At 47.3% G+C, this 17,415-nt stretch overlaps 1 protein-coding gene across 12 annotated transcripts in view; it reads right to left on the reverse strand.

The window, feature by feature from the left end:
* Thrb (thyroid hormone receptor beta) overlaps positions 1-17,415 on the reverse strand; it is a 368,302-nt gene that overhangs the window by 14,488 nt on the left and 336,399 nt on the right. For 11 of the 12 annotated variants that reach the window (XM_052734047.1, XM_052734042.1, XM_052734046.1 and 8 more), the window contains 3 exons: positions 14,298-14,445; positions 10,380-10,585; positions 74-220 (listed from right to left, as the gene is read on the reverse strand). In XM_052734047.1, coding sequence (XP_052590007.1) covers positions 74-220; positions 10,380-10,585; positions 14,298-14,445 — 501 coding nt within the window. The remainder of the gene's footprint in view (positions 1-73; positions 221-10,379; positions 10,586-14,297; positions 14,446-17,415) is intronic. The other variant, XM_052734050.1, reaches the window with a different exon arrangement.

Consider the following 17,415-nt stretch of genomic DNA (forward strand, 5'->3'; position numbering starts at 1 on the left):
CGATATCCTGCACTCTTGGTAATCAATGGAACTATTGTGAAAAGTGGCCCAGAAGGAAGAGCCATTTCCTCACCTCACAAAACATGGGCAACTTTTTGGCAAAATCCACCACTCTGGTGATTGCTGGTGTGATGATTTTTGTAAAATGGCTGAAGGCTTCCAGGTCAACCTTGCCACCTTCTGGGGCGTTCACGATGGGTGCTTGTCCAATGTCTTCTGGCTGAGGAGGAGAAGTGAGAACAATTTCAGCAAAGCTGGAGAAACCTTGGCTTAGCACAGCCCTCACGTGGCAGGGAGACAAGATCTGTCACTTCCAGTTGCCCCTGTATGTTGACAAAGTGAATACTTTTCAGTTCATTTACGTCTTTGAGCAAATGCTTATGCCTTGGTCATTGTTTTAATAGGCCCCCAAGGACAATATTCACAGGCTTGGTGAGGGAGAGAGAGAAGGGGGTGGGGTGGGGGAGAAGAGGGAGATAAGGCAGGGAGGAAGAGGTGGAGGAAGAAGGAGTAGGATAGGGATCTGGGTCGTTCTGCAGGCACAGGGGGTCATCCTCAGGTGGGGATTCTAGCTCACTGGGATGGCACATTCAGAACACCGTGTGTTCTGGGGCTGTGTTGGGAAAGTGAGTACAGTAATGGAGGCACACAATTGGTGAGCCCAAGCAAACTGTAGGGGTCCACATTCTCACTTCTGACGCAGTGCCTAGAGCCCACATTCCTTCCCCTTGGGTCTCGTGGACTCCAGTTTGAGGTAGTCTCAGCTCATCACTGAGGGGGATGGCTATCTCTCAGCCCACTGAACTGAGCTGTATAAGCTGGGCAATCCTTAGGGCAGGGTGGGACATCTCATCTTTAATGTCCCCGGAGTTCTTCTTTGCTGTTTACTTGTTCAGAGACAATCCATGGCTAAGCTTCTCAGAGTAGACGATGAAATGGCTATCACTTGGGGATGCTCCCAGGTCCTCCCTGGAACTGACTGTTCAGAAGCATGGTTTCAGCCTGGCCTAGGTGACTTGTGCATGGTAGACTTCCCTACATCCACAAGTCACCAGGTCCTCAGTGTGTATTCTGTTATCCCTGTTAGGGTATCTTGTGCTGTCCCTGTACTTTTTCTTAGGACAAGACTCCCCAGTGCCCCTTCTTGTCTCTGTGACACTAATAACCACCATTTATGTGTGGCCTAACAGCACACCAATGCCAGCCTCCACTTTTCTATCCCATGTGGCTCACAGAAGTCCAGGCTTTGGGAAGAGTCCAAAAGCCGGCAAGGGAAACAGCTCTATAACACTTCCTGACACCTGGAAACAGATGGTCTTTCCAGAATTCTCAAGGAATTATGAGTGCCACCAAAGAGATCAGAGACTCATGGCTGTGGGATGGCGGCCATCTTTGTCTAATGCTACAGTGAATGGATGCAAAGAAGACATGGTTTCTCCAAGATACCAAGTGGTGGGAGTGGGGAGTGGGTGGCAGTGAGTGGTGCAGAATTACTCTTCACTGTTTGTGAAGTAGTCACAACAATACCCACTGCTCTTGTCCGGACTCTGTGGAGTAGTCACACCATCAGTGGCCTCTGCCAGAGGCAAGACTCTGTGGAGTAGTCACACCAACAGTGCCTTCTGTCTGAGGTAGGACTCTGTGGAGTAGTCATACCAACAGTGCCCTCTGCCTGAGGGAAGACTCTGTGCTCCAGATTTCTAGGCCTCACCCCTCATGTCTGGATCCAGAGCCAGGTGGGACTAGAGGACCTGTCTTTCTACAGAGGTTAGTCTGGGTCCCCCTGAGAATGCCAGGCTGTCAATAAGCAACTCCAGCTTGGGGCACTGCAGGAGCCACTGTCCCCGCTACACCCTGGTAGTGGTCACATCTCACAGGGCAGCAGGTAACTCTTACTCTCAAGTTGCCAGTATATCAGGAGCCACAGGGTAACCAGTCCCCACAAGCCTGGGGAAGGATTCTGAGAATGTGTGTGTTCACAGAAAACGTGGGCAGTGCTGACCTCTTTGAAATTATCCATAGGCCCATCAGTGCTTTTTTTCATTTTATTGTTTTGGTGGTAGCGAATGGATGGAATCTGGTTTCTGCCATGTTTTCATAGTGAATGGTGATATTCTGGGATAACCAATGCCTGGATTTTCTGGACATAGATGGGATAGATGGAATGATGATGTGTACAATTCCTTTCCTACTTTCTATCATTGCCTGAGCTGAGGGAAAATATACATCAGGCCTATTTTGGGGGCCACTGTTCCCTGCATCCTGAGGCTCTTGCTGGCTTGGATAATCCCTTCTTGCCCTGATCAGGAGGCCACTCTTGCCTCCTGGTCCTCTTCACAAGTCTGTCAGGAAGACAAACTGCTAAAATGAGCATAGTAACACAGTAGGAGCTTCTGAGTGGAAAGTACTGATATTACACACACACACACACACACACACACACACACACACACACACACACACACACATGTAGGAACATCTCAGAAATAATATATCTTTGTGTATATGTGTGTGTGTGTGTGTGTGTGTGTGTGTGTGTATGTGTGTATACACTTGCGTTGGTGTGTGTCATGTGGATATGTGCACATGTAGAAGCCAGAGGTTGATGTCAGGTCTTCTTCAGTTGCTTTCTCGACAGTGATGATGATTATAATGAGGAATTTAAATTTATTTTTAAAATTTATTTATTTTTATTTCGTGTTTGTGGATGTTTTGCCTGCATGTATATGTGCACCATGTGTGTTTCTGGTGCCTGTAGAAGCCAGAATAAGGTATTAGATCTCCTGGGACTGGAGTTACAGATGGTTTTGAGCCACCATATGGGTGCTGGAAATTGAGCCTAGACTCTGTAGAAGAGCTGCCAGTGTTCTTAACTCTGAGCCATATCTCCATCCCCAGATTGTTTTTTGAATTCTCTCATTGAATGGTGGGGATGGCTCACTGACTGAGTTAGACTGGCTGGCCAGGGCGCTCCAGGGATCTGCCGGCCTCTGTCTCCCCAGGGCTGGGATTACAGGAATACACCTCTGTACACGGGTTTTTCTGAGTGCGCTGGGGACCCAGCTCAGGTCCACATGTGTGCACAACAAGCATTTTACCACCGAGCATCCTCCAGCCCCCAAACACTCAAACATCCACTGGCTAGGACTAGTCTGACTGTATTGAAGCCGTCAGCCCGTCAGCGCCATGCCTTTGACAGTGCTGCTGTCCACTAGTCTTCCTTCCATCTGTGGGTAGAAAAGCAGTGGGATCACTTCCTGTGACCAGCGATTTGAAGGAAGGAGGAAAACTACACGAGGGAATGTGCACCAATAAAACTACAGCCCCGATGGAGCTGCATAAGCTTTTCTGCTGAGAAATAACATCAGAGTAGAAAAAAGTATTCTGTTGGGTCATCAAAGTGTGTTTCCATAGGGAGCTCAGGTACCAGGGAGAAGAAAAGGAACCTGAGAAGGAGGTGGGTTGCCAGCTGGTCTAGAGAACCGAGGCTGAGCTGTGCAGATGCCCATGTGACTTCCCTGTAGATTTTTCGCCCATGAGAACTCTACATCACTGGACTCTTCTTGAATCTGTTAGATAGCTTATTGTGACTATTGGCCTTGGGTACCAAACAAATGGGATTGAGCCTATGCCCAGGATGCATTTGTGCCCCAATACCAAACTCCAATGATGCCTCTGGCTTGTGTCTACCTGCTTTGCCTCTGGACCTGCCAGCTGCCTTAGCCTGCTCATAGGGTATTCCAACAGTAACACTGACTTCTGTCCTCTGTTCCCTAAATGGACCACCTAGGTCAGCACATCTGACCTTACCACCTCTACCCCACAAACTGCCTTTCTCTTTTCTACTGTAGCCTTCTGTCTGGACCTTTCCTTCCTCTGGAACTCTGACTTCAACCTCTCATCTTTATCCACTGCAAACCCCAACTCACATCCTGTCTGTTCCTAGACATCGTGCTAAATGACCTCATTTGAAATGATGTTGACCTCCTTTGCACACTCCTGGTGACCAGTCTTGCTAGATGACCTCATTTGAAATGATGTTGACTTCCTTTGCACACTCCTGGGGACCAGTGGGTACCACAATTATGGCGCTGAACATCTGTTACTCTTATTTTTCATAGTTATCTAGGCACTCAACAAAGATACAGACTTCTCAAAGGGAAAGGACTAAGGCTTTGTGGTTTTGCCTGCTGTGCACCAGGCCTTTGGCTGAAGGGGGGCAGACAGTATGCTTGTTCATATATTTACTTGCCAGAACATATCAAGTAAATGCTACAAGCTAGATCTCCCTCTAGACGCTGAGATTACAGCACTGGACAATGTCTCAAGGTAAGCCGCATTGTAGTGAGGGAAGATTGAGGATAGGCGAGACAAATAAATTCACCCAAGAACTCCAGCTTGTGGTAAGCCTGGAGATGACGTTGGTCCACCAAGGTCAGGAGATGGGTGGTACCAAGGTCCAGTTGAGAAGCAAAGTGGCCAGGGCTTTGACCAGAAGAATGCCAAGAAGGCAGCTGTCTGTGGATTTGAAGGAGGAACGTGGAAGGTGGAGGAAGGAGTTGTGTTTGGAATATGAAATGTTCCTCATGGGCTCACATGCTCAAACACTTGCTGGCACGCTGTTTGAGAAAGTTGTGTAACTTCAGGAAGCGGAGCCTGGCTGGAAGAAGTAGGTCACTAGCAGGTAATCCACAAGGTTTCATTGCCCAGCCCCCACTTCCTGTCTTTTCTCTCACCTTCCTAAGTGCTGATGCTAGGTGACCAGCTGCCTCCCTCTCCGACTGCTGTGCCTTCGTGGCCATTGTGCTGGCTAGTTTGTATGTCAACTTGACACAAGCTGGGAGGACGGTGCCTCAGTTGAGGAAATGCCCCCATAAGATCTGGCAAGGCACCCAGCCCATTGTGGGTGGTGCCATCCCCGGGCAGGTGGTCCTGGGTTCTATAAGAAAGCAGGCTGAGCAAGCCATGAGGAGCAAGCCAGTACTCCTCCATGGACTCTGCATCAACTCCTGCCTCCAGGTTTCTACCGTGTTTGAGTTCCTGCCCTGACTTCCCTGAGAGATGGACTGTTACCTGGAAGTGTGAGCTGAAATAAACCCTTTCCTCCCCAAGTTGCTTTGGTCATGGTGTTTCAATTGCAGCAACAGAATCCCTAACTATGATGGCCATGATGAACTATTCTCCCAAACTGTAAGCCAAAGTAAACCTTCCCTCCTTGAAGCTGCTTATTGTCAGAGAAAAAGTAACTAACACACCAAAGCAAAGTTCTGAGGACAGAAGAGAGACCTGGGGGTGGGGTAGTGGTGCCTGGCAGAGAAGCATCACGCTGGGAGCCATGGACCACAGGAGGAGAGAAACATCTAAATACAAAACAATGCTCAAGGAAGGGCTACAAACAGGACAGAGGCCTGATGAGGTGTCCGGCTGCTGGGTTGGGGAAGGAGTGAGCCAGAGGAAGAAGTTGCTGGTGACAGCTGCAGTTTGAGCAGGCTGGGGTGGGCTGCACTGTGGGTTTGCAGTAAAACCGAAGTGGAGAACTTAGGAAGATGCACTGGGTGTAGGTTCAGAAACCCAGAGTGACCTGGATCCTCTGGGCAGTGGGGACAGAGAGGTACAGCAGAGGGGTTCAGGTGTGTGTACAGGCACTAGCCTCTGCTCGGCACTGGGGAGGCTGCAGTTACACAGACCTCTGCCAGCTGGCCCTCTGTGTTGAGGTTTCCTTAGCATTGTTCGGGGTAAGCAGGAGATGTGGCCAGTTGGCCTTGTTTCAAATGGCTGGCTGGAAGCCAAGGACATCTCAGCTTAGCCTGGCAGCTCCCTGGCACTGGCAGAGTGGGATTTGGCCAGGTGGATGAGTCCTCTCTGTTCAGCAGGTGTCTGCTCACACCATTACAAAGCCATGGAGAAGGACAGGGATGCATTCAGGGCCTTGGGGTCTGGGACACGACTCCAGGCTTCTGCTTCCTGGGATGAATGGGATAAGACAGTGAGAGTGGTGAGGGGTGGGATGATGCATGGAGCATGGGATGCCATGGAGCACGGGATGCCAGGCACCGCTGTATCCTTTACAGTGAACAGTTTTTACACCATTTGAGATGGTCACAAGGCAAATGAACTGTAGGTGTGTGTGTGTGTGTGCGTGACAGAGTTTACTCAAGATCACACATTAGGAAGGACTAGATCTGGGCTCCAGTGTCTGTCCCCACACCGCTAGGCTCTCCTCCCTGCTTCTGAAATGATGATTTGGGGTGACAGACTGGAGGATCTGACCACGCAGACCACAAATGCACCTCTCTGACCCTCCGGTCTGTGCCCCCTCTGACACTGCACAGGGCAGGTCTGTCCTGACTCTAACGGTCACATTTCATTCTTGTGCAGAAGTCTGCAGCTGCCCCCTCTCATGCACCAGGGAGGAGAACAGTGCAGTGTTGCCAGATGATTACGACCACGTGCACAGCAGGCTGCAGTGGGTGTGGGTTTTGTGCCAGCGTCTTCCTGCCACGGAGAGGGTAGAAACAAGCCTCCCTCCTCAGCCCACTTCTGCTTTTCAAAACAGTGTCTTCACTGTTGAAAACATTTCTGTAACCTCGGAGACTGAAGTGGATTGACGAAAAGCACGAAAACAACATAATTTAAATGCTTCTGGATGCGGCTTGACAGCATGGGTTTAGGTTCATTATGAAATGGCATGGATTTTGCAAAAGTTCCTCATTTGCCAAACACTCTCATTTTCTCAGATGGAAACACAGATCTGGAAACCAGATCATCCCACCACCTCTTTTCCTGACTTGGTTGGAGCCTGTCCTTGAGGGCAAAGGAAGTTGTTGTTCTTTTTGGGGACCAGACACTCATTCCTGGCAAATGAATAGTACAGCTTCCATGACAGCATATGATTCTCAGTCCCTACAGTGACCGCACTACCAAGGCCACCAGCCTCTTCACTCCTTCTCCAGAACAAGGTGGAACATCAGCACACAAAACCAATGAAACAGTAAGCAGTGCTCTAAGCACAAAGAGGACACATCAGCCACACAGGAAACATAAGCCCTAGACCGTCCCTCTGTCCATGGCGAACTTTCGGTACATGGATACTATTCATTTGTTTTCCATTGCTGTGATGAAACACTCTCGCCAAAAGCAACTTAATGGGGCTTATTTAGCCTATACTTCCTGTTAGAGCTGCTCCCTGCCGGGAGCCAGGGCAAGAACTCAAGTGAGAACTTGGAGGCAGGCAGGCTTGCTAGTCTTGGGGCAGAAGAGATAGCTCAGGTTAAGTGTGCATACTGCTCTTGCAAAGGACCCAAGCTGAGTTCCCAGCACTTGGATTAGGGGGCTCACAACCACCTGTAACCCCAGCTCCAGAGGGATCTGACACCTCTGGTCTCTAAGGGCATCTGCACCTACATATACACATGTACACACACACATATCCCCACACAGATACACATGTACCCACAGACACACATGCACACATATATACATATCCCCACACAGACACATATGCACATACACACATCCCCACACAGACACATGCACACACATACTCACATCCCCACACAGACACACATGTACACACAGACACTTATCCCCACACAGACACAGACACAGACACACACACAAAAACATATCCCCACACAGATACACATGTACACACATACACTTATCCCCACACAGACACACATGCATAAACATAACTTCAGAGGATAAATCCTTAAACTCTGAATAGAAACACTTTAGTGATAACAGAAACAGGGTTAGTTAGATTCATCCCCACCTAGAGGCAAAAAAATGAAAGCATAAAATTCCCCAGAAGTCCAGAACGGACCTGACTCCTCCATCTGACTCAGAACTCAGCTTGAATTCCACTTCCTGTGGACTACTTGAAATCAGAACGGAGCTCCAGGCCTGGCTGTGGCCCACACATGTGGGGATGGACTGAGGTGGACCGAGGCCTGTGGGCATGCTGGGCTCGGCACTTATGGGGTCTAGATAGATTGGTTTGGAATTAGCCTGTTGATCCAGAATTAGTGCAGTTTAATTTCCGGACAGGCACACCAGGATGGGGCCAAAGGTGAAGTACCAGGGCGCTGCCCTCCCATTCAGTAAGGCTACGTGGGTGGTAGGCAGGAGGAGTCTAGACAGACGGGGCACCGGCTGCACATGCTCCCCATGTTCTAGCACAATCTAGCTGAGGGAGCCCCATAAGCTTCCCACGTCTCTCTCCTGTAATTGGAGGTGTTCTTCATCTCTATCTGTAGGGTTGGCAGAGGGAGGGGAAAGTAGGGCTCCAAGAGTTGGGGCTTGAATCACTTGAGTGTTTGGTGACTTTTCTAGAGACCATCAACACAGTACTGGTGATGTGTGACAGTATCTGTTACAGTGACAGTGAGAGAATTTGTTTCAGAACAGGTGGATTATGCATAGCCTTTTCTCCCCCAAAATTCCTTTCATAATTGTCATTGTTGGTCCTGGGGATTGGCCCAGGACCACATGGGGCCTGGCAACTGCTCTCCCTCTGAGCTGTATCCCTGGCTCTTTCTTTGCTTTTACTTTTGAGATAGGATCTTATTAAGCTGCCTAGGCTGGACTTGGAGCTCAAGCAGGCCTTGAACTTGCGATCTTCCTGCCTAGGCGTTCTGCGTTTTGCAAGCCTGAAACCACGGCATCATAATGCTGCTGTTGCAGTGCATAGGTAATTCCACCACTGTAGCTTCTCGTTTAAAGAGAGCACCTCTGATGTGCAGACAGATCCACAGGCTTTGCTGCCAACGAGGCACTCCCAAAAGCCTTTATGTCATACACTGAAAGCAGAGCCAGTCTCGGAGGTGGCTAGATACTGGCTAGAGCAGGTGGTCTGTCTGATGAGGTGTGTGTGTGTGTGGGGGGGGGTGACTTGGACCAGAGGCTTGGCTTTGAGGCCTGGCTTAGCCACTTACTGTCATATCATCTATGTATGAGCTTAGTTTTCGCATCTGTAAAATGGGGATAGTAGCTCCAGCAAACTCGGAGTACTAGGAAGTCTGGTTGAGAAATGAATGGCAAGGGCTTTCACTGCAAAATCCACTAAGCACCCACAGATCTGAAAAGATCTGCCTTGTCTCCATACCTCCCCCATCCCTACACTCTTATTCCCTGGCTCCTGGACTCAAGCTTTTATTCCTAGATTAGCATTTTGACTTTTACAGATAAAAACTTAGATCATGGGAAGGGACTGTGAGGAGAGGAGGGTGTAGCTGAAGTTTTTCTGTGTCCACGTGTGCATAGGCTTGAAAGAGAAAAAAAAGTAATATATACAGTTATATAAAAAATAGATAGTTTTAAAAAATAAAGTCTTTAAAGAAAAAGTAAAAGTAATATAAAAAACCTTAGACTCACAAATATAGGACAGATAGGATATCTTCTTTAATTTTGCCAAATACAAATAGACTAGATATTAAAACTGTAATTCTTGCTTGATAATTGTTTTGTTATATGTAATTTTACCATGTTAAAGTTAAAACCTTCCTTTTTGAAAAAAGACAGGATAAAGAGAGAGGAGAATTCTGGGAAAGGAAGGCTGAGTCAGGAGTCACCAGCCAGACACAGAGGAAGTGAGATATAAAAGTACCAGTAAGCCACAAGTCACATGGCAACTTATAGATTAATAGAAATGGGTTAATTTAAGATATAAGAAAGAGATAGCAAGAAGCCTGCCATGGTCATACAATTTATAAGTCTCTGTGTGTTTACTTGGGTCTGAGCGGCTACAGGAACCAGTTAGACACAGAAAAACTTCAACTACAGGAGGGAGGGGAAACTGTGGTCTGGATGTAAAATAATAATAATAATAATAATAATAATAATAATAAATCATGAAAAAATATGATCTCAAAAATAAAGAAACAACAACAAACAAACAAACACTACGAGCTGAGGTTTGGGACCCTTCCTTCTAGAGATTCTGCTTAAGGGGGCATGCATGTGGATGAGCCTCGAAGGCTGAGTATGTACACTGGGAATCTGAAGGCAGGAGGGTTGGGGAGAAGGGTAAGCCAGCAGGTATCAGAATTTCCCAAGGAGCCGTTCCAGCCCTGGCCTCACTAACAGGAAAAGCACCCTGAGGTCAGAGGCCTGGCAAGCAGCTCTGGGCTCCAGTGAATGACCATCCGCAGCCTCTGCACCCCCCCCCAACACTGCCCCACCCCCACCCCCATACCCCGCTGGCACGCCCCACCCCCACCCCCATACCCCCGCTGGCACAATCGCAGTTCAAGCCCCTGGCCTCTCTGAGCTGCACCTCACCGGCAGGAAAAGGAGGCACTAACGGCAGCAGGGTCCAGAGGACTCTAACCCAGAAAATGGGAGCGTAAGTGGATAGTGAGCTTGGCAAGGAACCTTACCAGAAATTTCCGCTTCTGCTTCCAGTGGCTGCCCTGGGCATTGGTGGCCACATGGGCCTCGGTGACCGTCTTGATGAGCTCCCACTCCTCATCCGTGGGCTCCGGTTTGTGCCCAATCGATTTCTGCAGCTCTTCCCGGCGCCTCTTCTCACGGTTCTCCTCGATCAGCTTCCGCTTGGCTAGCCGCTTGCTGTCATCCAGTACCACTGGGAGGGAGGGAGGAGAGAGGGACCCGCCGGTGATCTGGAGCTTGGAGCAGACTGTAGGTTCTGAGCCTGGGCTCTGGGCTTGATGGCTTAGAGCAGCGATTCTCAACCTCCCTAATGCTGTGACCCTTTTATACAGTTCCTCATGTTGTGGTGACCTCCAAGCATAAAATTAGTTTGTTGCTACTTCATAACTGTAATTTTGTTATTGTTATGAATCATAATGTGAAAATTTGTGTTTTTTGATGGTTTTTGGTGACTCCTGTGAAAGGGTCATTTGACCCCAAAGGGGTTGTGACCCCCAGGTTGAGAACTACTGACTTAGAGAACTACTGACTAGGCACATTCTCCCTTCCATAGCAAACTGCCTCTGATTGACCACTGCCCAGTATGAGCCCAGTGCCAAGCTCCCAGTGCCCAGACCAACTTTCCAAAACAGAGCTTTGAAGGAACCTGGGCACCAGGAACTCAGCTCTGCAGAAGGCAGTGGCCCTAAAATCAGACTGAAGCAGAGAGACTTAAAACCCACACTACTTGGGAAATCAAGTGGGCTGCCATCTGCATTCATTCCTGGGGCTTCTGTCCTTCCAGTTTAGGAAGTCTGCTGGAGTAGTGATGGGAGGGAAAAGAACTCTTCCTGGCTTCTATAAGAGCAGACTGTGATGTGGCTGGGACTCTCTAGAGCCTCACAGGTATGTCTTCCCAAGGCTTTGTACCTGGTCTACCCTGATGGTAGATGAAGTGCCTTTGCTGGGAATCTAGAAAGACTTGGGTTTGAATCCTGACACTACCACCTTCTAGCAGTGTGACTTCTAAGCAAGTTTCTTAGGCTCTCTGAGCTTTCATGTCTCCCTTTATGAGATGGGATTAATTAAACCCATGCACTATGGCAATGAGCTGTAAGCACTGAGTGAATGTAGTCATAAGCTTTCCATTTGTGCAAAAAGGAACAAGAAACATCTCTTTCTGTGGTCAGTTTCCAAATGAGACTGTTTTACCAGACTTATAGTAAGACTGAGGTTTTGTTTTATCTTACTTAAAGATTATTATTATATTGTGTGTGTGTGTGTGTGTGTGTGTGTGTGTGTGTGTGTGTGTGTGTGTGTGTGTGGGATAGGTGTACATATGCTGTGACACATTGTGAAGGTCAGAGAATAACTCTGTGGACTTGGTATTCTCCCTTGACCATGTAGGTTCACAGAAGCCTGTTGATACTCAGAACCACATCATCTCTTCATCTTATTTTACCTAAAAAGTGTGTGTGTGTGTGTGTATGTGTGTGTGTGTGTGTGCGCGTGTGTGTTAGTGAACCTTTGTATACACATGCAGAGGCCAGAGAAGTATGCCAGGTGTTTTCCTCAATCCCTCTTCACATTATTTGAGCCAGGGTCACTCACTGAACCTGAAGCTTGCAGTTAGGCTCAGATCCTGGCCAATGAGGCTCCTGGCCAATGAGTCCCACAAATATACCTGTCTCCACTACCAACACTGGGGTTACAGGTACATGTGGCCATGGCCAGATTTTATGTGGGTGCTCATGGTGAGAATTTGGGTCTTCTTGCTTTCCCAGAAAGCACTCCTACCCCAAGCCAACTGCCCATCTCCAAGACTCAGGAGTCAGATGACCTCAGACAGTATCGAGTTCATCTTCCTCTTTCCACAGAGGAGGGCACGTATCCAGAGCCTGTGATTTGCCTAAAGTCATGCATCAAGTTCATGGTAGAGGTGGAGGAAGACTCAGGACTCTTGCTTCAGTTCCTACAACTGACTGTCCTTGGACAATGTACAGGGCAGACACAGCATGAAGAAGAGAAGCAAGGTGCCCAGCTAATTCACAGGCAATCCCAGATGATCTCATCAGAATTGGATCTTAATGTCACATGAGTATTTGCTAATGTGGGAAACATGGAGTAGTCCTGTGAGGTAACTTTGGCTCACTTCCTAAAGGCTCACAATGCCCAAAGGCTTCCAGCATGTCACACTGTTGCATTTGACATGTGTTACAGCCTGAATCCTGGACCTGGGTCTGTGAGGTAGGTGGTGATTTCTCAAGCAAGAAACCTAAAGCTTAACTCTGGAATCATGTACCTAGTAGTAGTAGGTCTGTGACTTGGGCAGAGATTTCCCTCCCTCCCTCTCTCCCTCCTTCCCTCCCTCCTTCCCTCCCTCCCTCCTTCCCTCCCTCCCTCCTTCCCTCCCTCCCTCCTTCCCTCCCTCCCTCCTTCCCTCCCTCCCTCCCTCCTTTCCTCCCTTCTTCCCTCCCTCCCTCCTTCCCTCTCTCCCTCTCTCCTTCCCTCCCTTCCTCCCTCCCTCCCTCCTTTCCTCTCTCCCTCCCTCCTTCTCTTCTTTCCTTCCTTCTTTCTTCTTGTTATTATGATTTGTTTAATTTTGTGTGTGTGTGTGTGTGTGTGTGTGTGTGTGTGTGTGTGTGTGTGTGTGGTGTGTGCACATGCCCACAGCACAGTCACAGGATACCCGTGGGAGTCAGTTTTCTCCTTCCATCATACGGGTCACAGGGATTGAGTTTAGGTTGTCAGGCCTGGTGGCAGGTGCCTCTACCTGATGAAATATCTGGCCGTCTCTGAGCAGAGGTTTTTATGTTGAGAAACCTGGACCTTTTAAAATGTCTCATAAGTAAGTAAAAGACCTCAAAATGTATATCCACACTGTTTAGCTGGACCTTGAGCATTTTTAACCCCATAACTACTCATACCTTAAACTTAATAAAACAATGAAATGGCTACTTAAATAATGGTGGTTTGGAACAGTGACATATTAGTATTTGGTTTTAAGCTAATCATGTTCACATCCTGGTCAGAAAAGGGTCCAAATCCTTTAGAGTTAAAGATGCCCTGGGCCTGAGGTGCAACATAAAGTAGGATTATTTTTTCTTATGCCAGGAAAGTTCTCATTGGCTTTTCTTTCTTTCCAGTGCTTTTCTTTCTCTTTTAAACTCATGATTGAAACCTCTGATATGTAAACATGATGGCTATGGAAATCATTCTTATTGATTCCTGGCAGAGGGGAGGATGCATATTCTGAATGGCACAGTTCTTTGTTTCATGATAATTAAGGTGACTGGTGCAAATCCCTGGGTGAGGGTTGGGAGGAGAGACCCCAAGGCTAATCTCACTGCCTATGATATAGCACTTAGAAAATTGGATAGTACAGCTTTAGCTAAAAAAATTTTTTTTTGGCTAAAAATACAATAAGCAATCAACAGTGGGATGATTCATGTGGGAACATTCAACTTTGAATTCTTAAAAAATTCTTGTACATGATGTTTTCTGCCAGTACCATATCTCCAAAAAAGGTCAACCAATTTAGTTTATTTGTTTTTGAAAACCCAAGGACTGGTCTCTAAACCTCCCCACACATGAAGCCTGCCTGTGAGAAGTGGCTATGCTACACGGACAAGTTCTCTCATTTGGAGTGTGGAACAGGCTTGCTAATAGGCTACCCTTCCAACACACACAGGCATGACCTAACCCCCCTTCCCCCATCATCTGGATGCTTTGGAAGTAGGGAATTGACGAGCCAGGAAGAAGAAAGCCAATGGTTCCCGCCGCCCCTCCATCAAGGCAGGGAGGAAGGGGTGTGTATAAGAGCCAGACTGTCCACAGAGGTTCCTGCTTTCTTCGTTGCTCTTGAACTGAACCCTTCCCCCAGTCGACACTCCTCAGTATCAAGCAAATGAAGAGCATCTACTTACAGTCTGTTGCCATGCCAACATAGATGCATTTCTTAAAGCGACATTCCTGGCACTGGTTGCGAGTGACTTTGTCTATGACGCATTTTCCTTCATATTTACAGGAATAAGATGGATGGAGACTTTTCTGAATGGTTCTTCTAAAGAAACCCTAAATAAGAAAGACCCAAGAAAACATTCATATTTTCTGAAACTAGATGACTCGGGAGTTTTGTGTCTACCTGAGAATGAGATCAACTGTGCTGGTCTTAGCCCGGGCTGGGGCCTCCAACTTTATACTCTCAAATAGAGGGTGGTGGACACAAGTGAATCTAAGGAGCTGAGGGAGGTTTCACAGGGCTGCAAGTTAGGTCTACATTGTTGGGGCATTTATTCAAGGAAACAAAGCTGACAGGCAATCTGGTTTTTGCTTTTATTTCTCTATACTCTAAATGGTATAACTTTTATTTCATAGGGTATTAATTATGTTGCTAAGCTAAGTGAATGAAAAGCTTTATTACTTTATCCTGAACAGCAGGATACTTGATTGACAGTTTCTTTATTTAAAGACACTTGCAAGAATATTTCCTTAAGAAACCTACTACTACGTACAATGAAACATACACTAAGAACATTTTAAATTGTTTGGTATATATATATATATATATTAGTTTTTTGAGACAGGGTTTCTCTGTGTAGTTTTGGTGTCTGTCCTGGATCTTGCTCTGTAGACCAGGCTGGCCTCTAACTTACAGAGATCCTCCTGGCTCTGCCTCTTGAGTGCTGGGATTAAAGGTGTGTGCCACCACCGCCCGGCTTAAATATGTATCTTTATTCCATTTAGAGATTTTATTTAATTCTTGTCTGAGTCCTAAAACGACCATAACCTATACCCAAAGGACACTCCATCTTACTATAAGGACACTTGCTCAACCATGTTCATTGTGGCTTCATTCATAATAGCCAGAACCTGAAAACGAGCTAGATGTCCCTCAACTGAAGAATGGATAAAGTAAATGTGGTACATTTACACAATGGAGTATTACTCAGTTGTTTAAAAAATGGCAACATGAAATTTGCAGGCAATTGAATGGAACTTGAAAAAAATCCTGAGTGAAGTAAGCCAAACCCAGGAAGACAAATATGGTATGTACTCACTTATAAGTGGGCATTAGCTATTAAGTAATGATAATCAAGCTACAATGCACAGACCCAGAGAGGTAAAGAGGAGAGCTCTGGGGGGGGGGCATGCATGAACCTCCCTGGGAAGGGAAAATAGAATAAATCTTGTGGGTGGACTGGAGGAAGATGGGAATAGGAGCAGGAGGAATCAGGTTGGGGTGGTGATAGTGGAGGATGAGAGTGCAGGGAGAGACAGGTGTAACTGGGAGCACTGGGGGTGTGGTAGTGTGGAAACCTACTGCAATAGAAACTTCCCAGAATCTATAAGGGTGGTTCTAGTGAGGACTCCTAGTAATGGGGGATACAGTTTGAATTGGCCATCTCTTAACAGGCAAGGCTCCCAGTGGTGGGATGTTATATTTGGTTGAATTGTTGGCCAAGGAGATTCCTGTGGAAATTCCTAAACAACCCAGGCTGATGGTGGGACAGAGGGTCGCTCTCTGAAAACTGACAGCGGGGTCCATTGTGAAGGACAACATCCACACAGCTCATTGAACATAGAGAGGTCGATCTGGTGCTTGCATGGAGCCTTCACCCCTACGTTCTAGTCTCTGTGGTGTGGGAAGGTACTCTGCAGGCTACAGAAAGAGAAACCTGGACACCAAAGCAGCCATAAAACCTTTGACCTATACAATCTGTCCTGCCTGCAAGATGTGCTGGGGCTCATAATGACTCCTAATTATTCTTCTATACTTATGGATGGGTGCCTTGTCCAGTCATTGTCAGAGAGGCTTCCTTCAGCAGCAGATAGAAGCAGATACAGAGACCCACAGCCAGACATTATGAGCCAAGAGAGTCTAAATTGGAGGTCTTTATTGGGTCCTTCCCCTACAAAATCAGGGAACCCCATGGAAGAAGGGGGAGATTGTAGGAGTCAGAGGGGGTGGAGGACACCAGGAGAACATGGCTCACCGAATCAACTAAGCAGGGCTCGTCTAGGCTCACAGAGACTGAAGTGGCCAGCACGGCCTGCATGGATCTGCACCAGGTCCTCTGAGTGTATGCTATGGCTGTTAACCTGGTGTTTTTGTGGGACTCCTAACTGTGGGAGCAGGTGTGTCTCTGACTCCTTTGCCTGCTCTTGGGAGCATTTTCCTCCTGTTGGGCTGCCTTGTCCAGCCGTGATGTGAGGGCTTTTGCCTTGTCCGATTGTATCTTGTTTTGTCCTGTTTGGCTGTTGTCTTTTGGATGTCTGCTCTTTTCTAAGAGGAAACAGAGTGGATCTGGGGCGAGGGGAGGTGGGGGCAGTGCTGGGAAGAGAGAGGGAGGAAACTGTGTTCAGGATGCATTAATTGAGAGAAGAATCTATTTTCAAAAAAAATGAGAGAAAAGGGGAAAAAAGAAAAAAAAAAAAAAAAGATGTCCATGACCAGTTCCCTCAACCTTTCAAACAACAGGACTCTAAGAACAGAAAAGTTGAGCTTGGAGCTTTTACATCTAAAACCCCCTTTCCCTCCAGTGTCTGTAGGCATAGGAGGGCAATATGCTTCCTCCTTTCTGAAGAACACCAGTAGATTCTAGTTTGGCTGATTTCCATAACTTGCTCCAGACTGTTATTTATTTATTTTGATACAGGGTCTTGCTATGTAGCCTTGGCTGGCCTATAATGCAACTTTCTATATATTCTAGGCTGGGTTTGAACTCATGACTCTCTCGTCTCAGCCTCTCAGGTGTTAGGATTTAGGTGTTTACCACTATGCTGGGCCTTAAAGGCATTAGTCCAGAGCCTTTCTGGACTTGAGTCCTAAGTTCTGGCCACTGATGAATGCACAGGAACTAACAATGGTAGTGAGCTCTGACTGTGAGGCCACAGACAGAGAGGCAGATGCATTCTGTGTCCCTTTGCTCCACAACCTTACTTGGGAGGTTCTATTAATGATATCATTGTGCAGACTACAAAACTATGCCTTAGGGGGGTTCAATCACTTGCCACAGATCACGTGGTCACTTGGCTTACAAC

The sequence above is a fragment of the Peromyscus californicus genome, unplaced genomic scaffold (assembly GCF_007827085.1).
Source record: "Peromyscus californicus insignis strain IS unplaced genomic scaffold, ASM782708v3 Scaffold_12__1_contigs__length_115047231, whole genome shotgun sequence".
In the NCBI taxonomy this organism is placed as follows: Eukaryota; Metazoa; Chordata; class Mammalia; order Rodentia; family Cricetidae; genus Peromyscus; species Peromyscus californicus.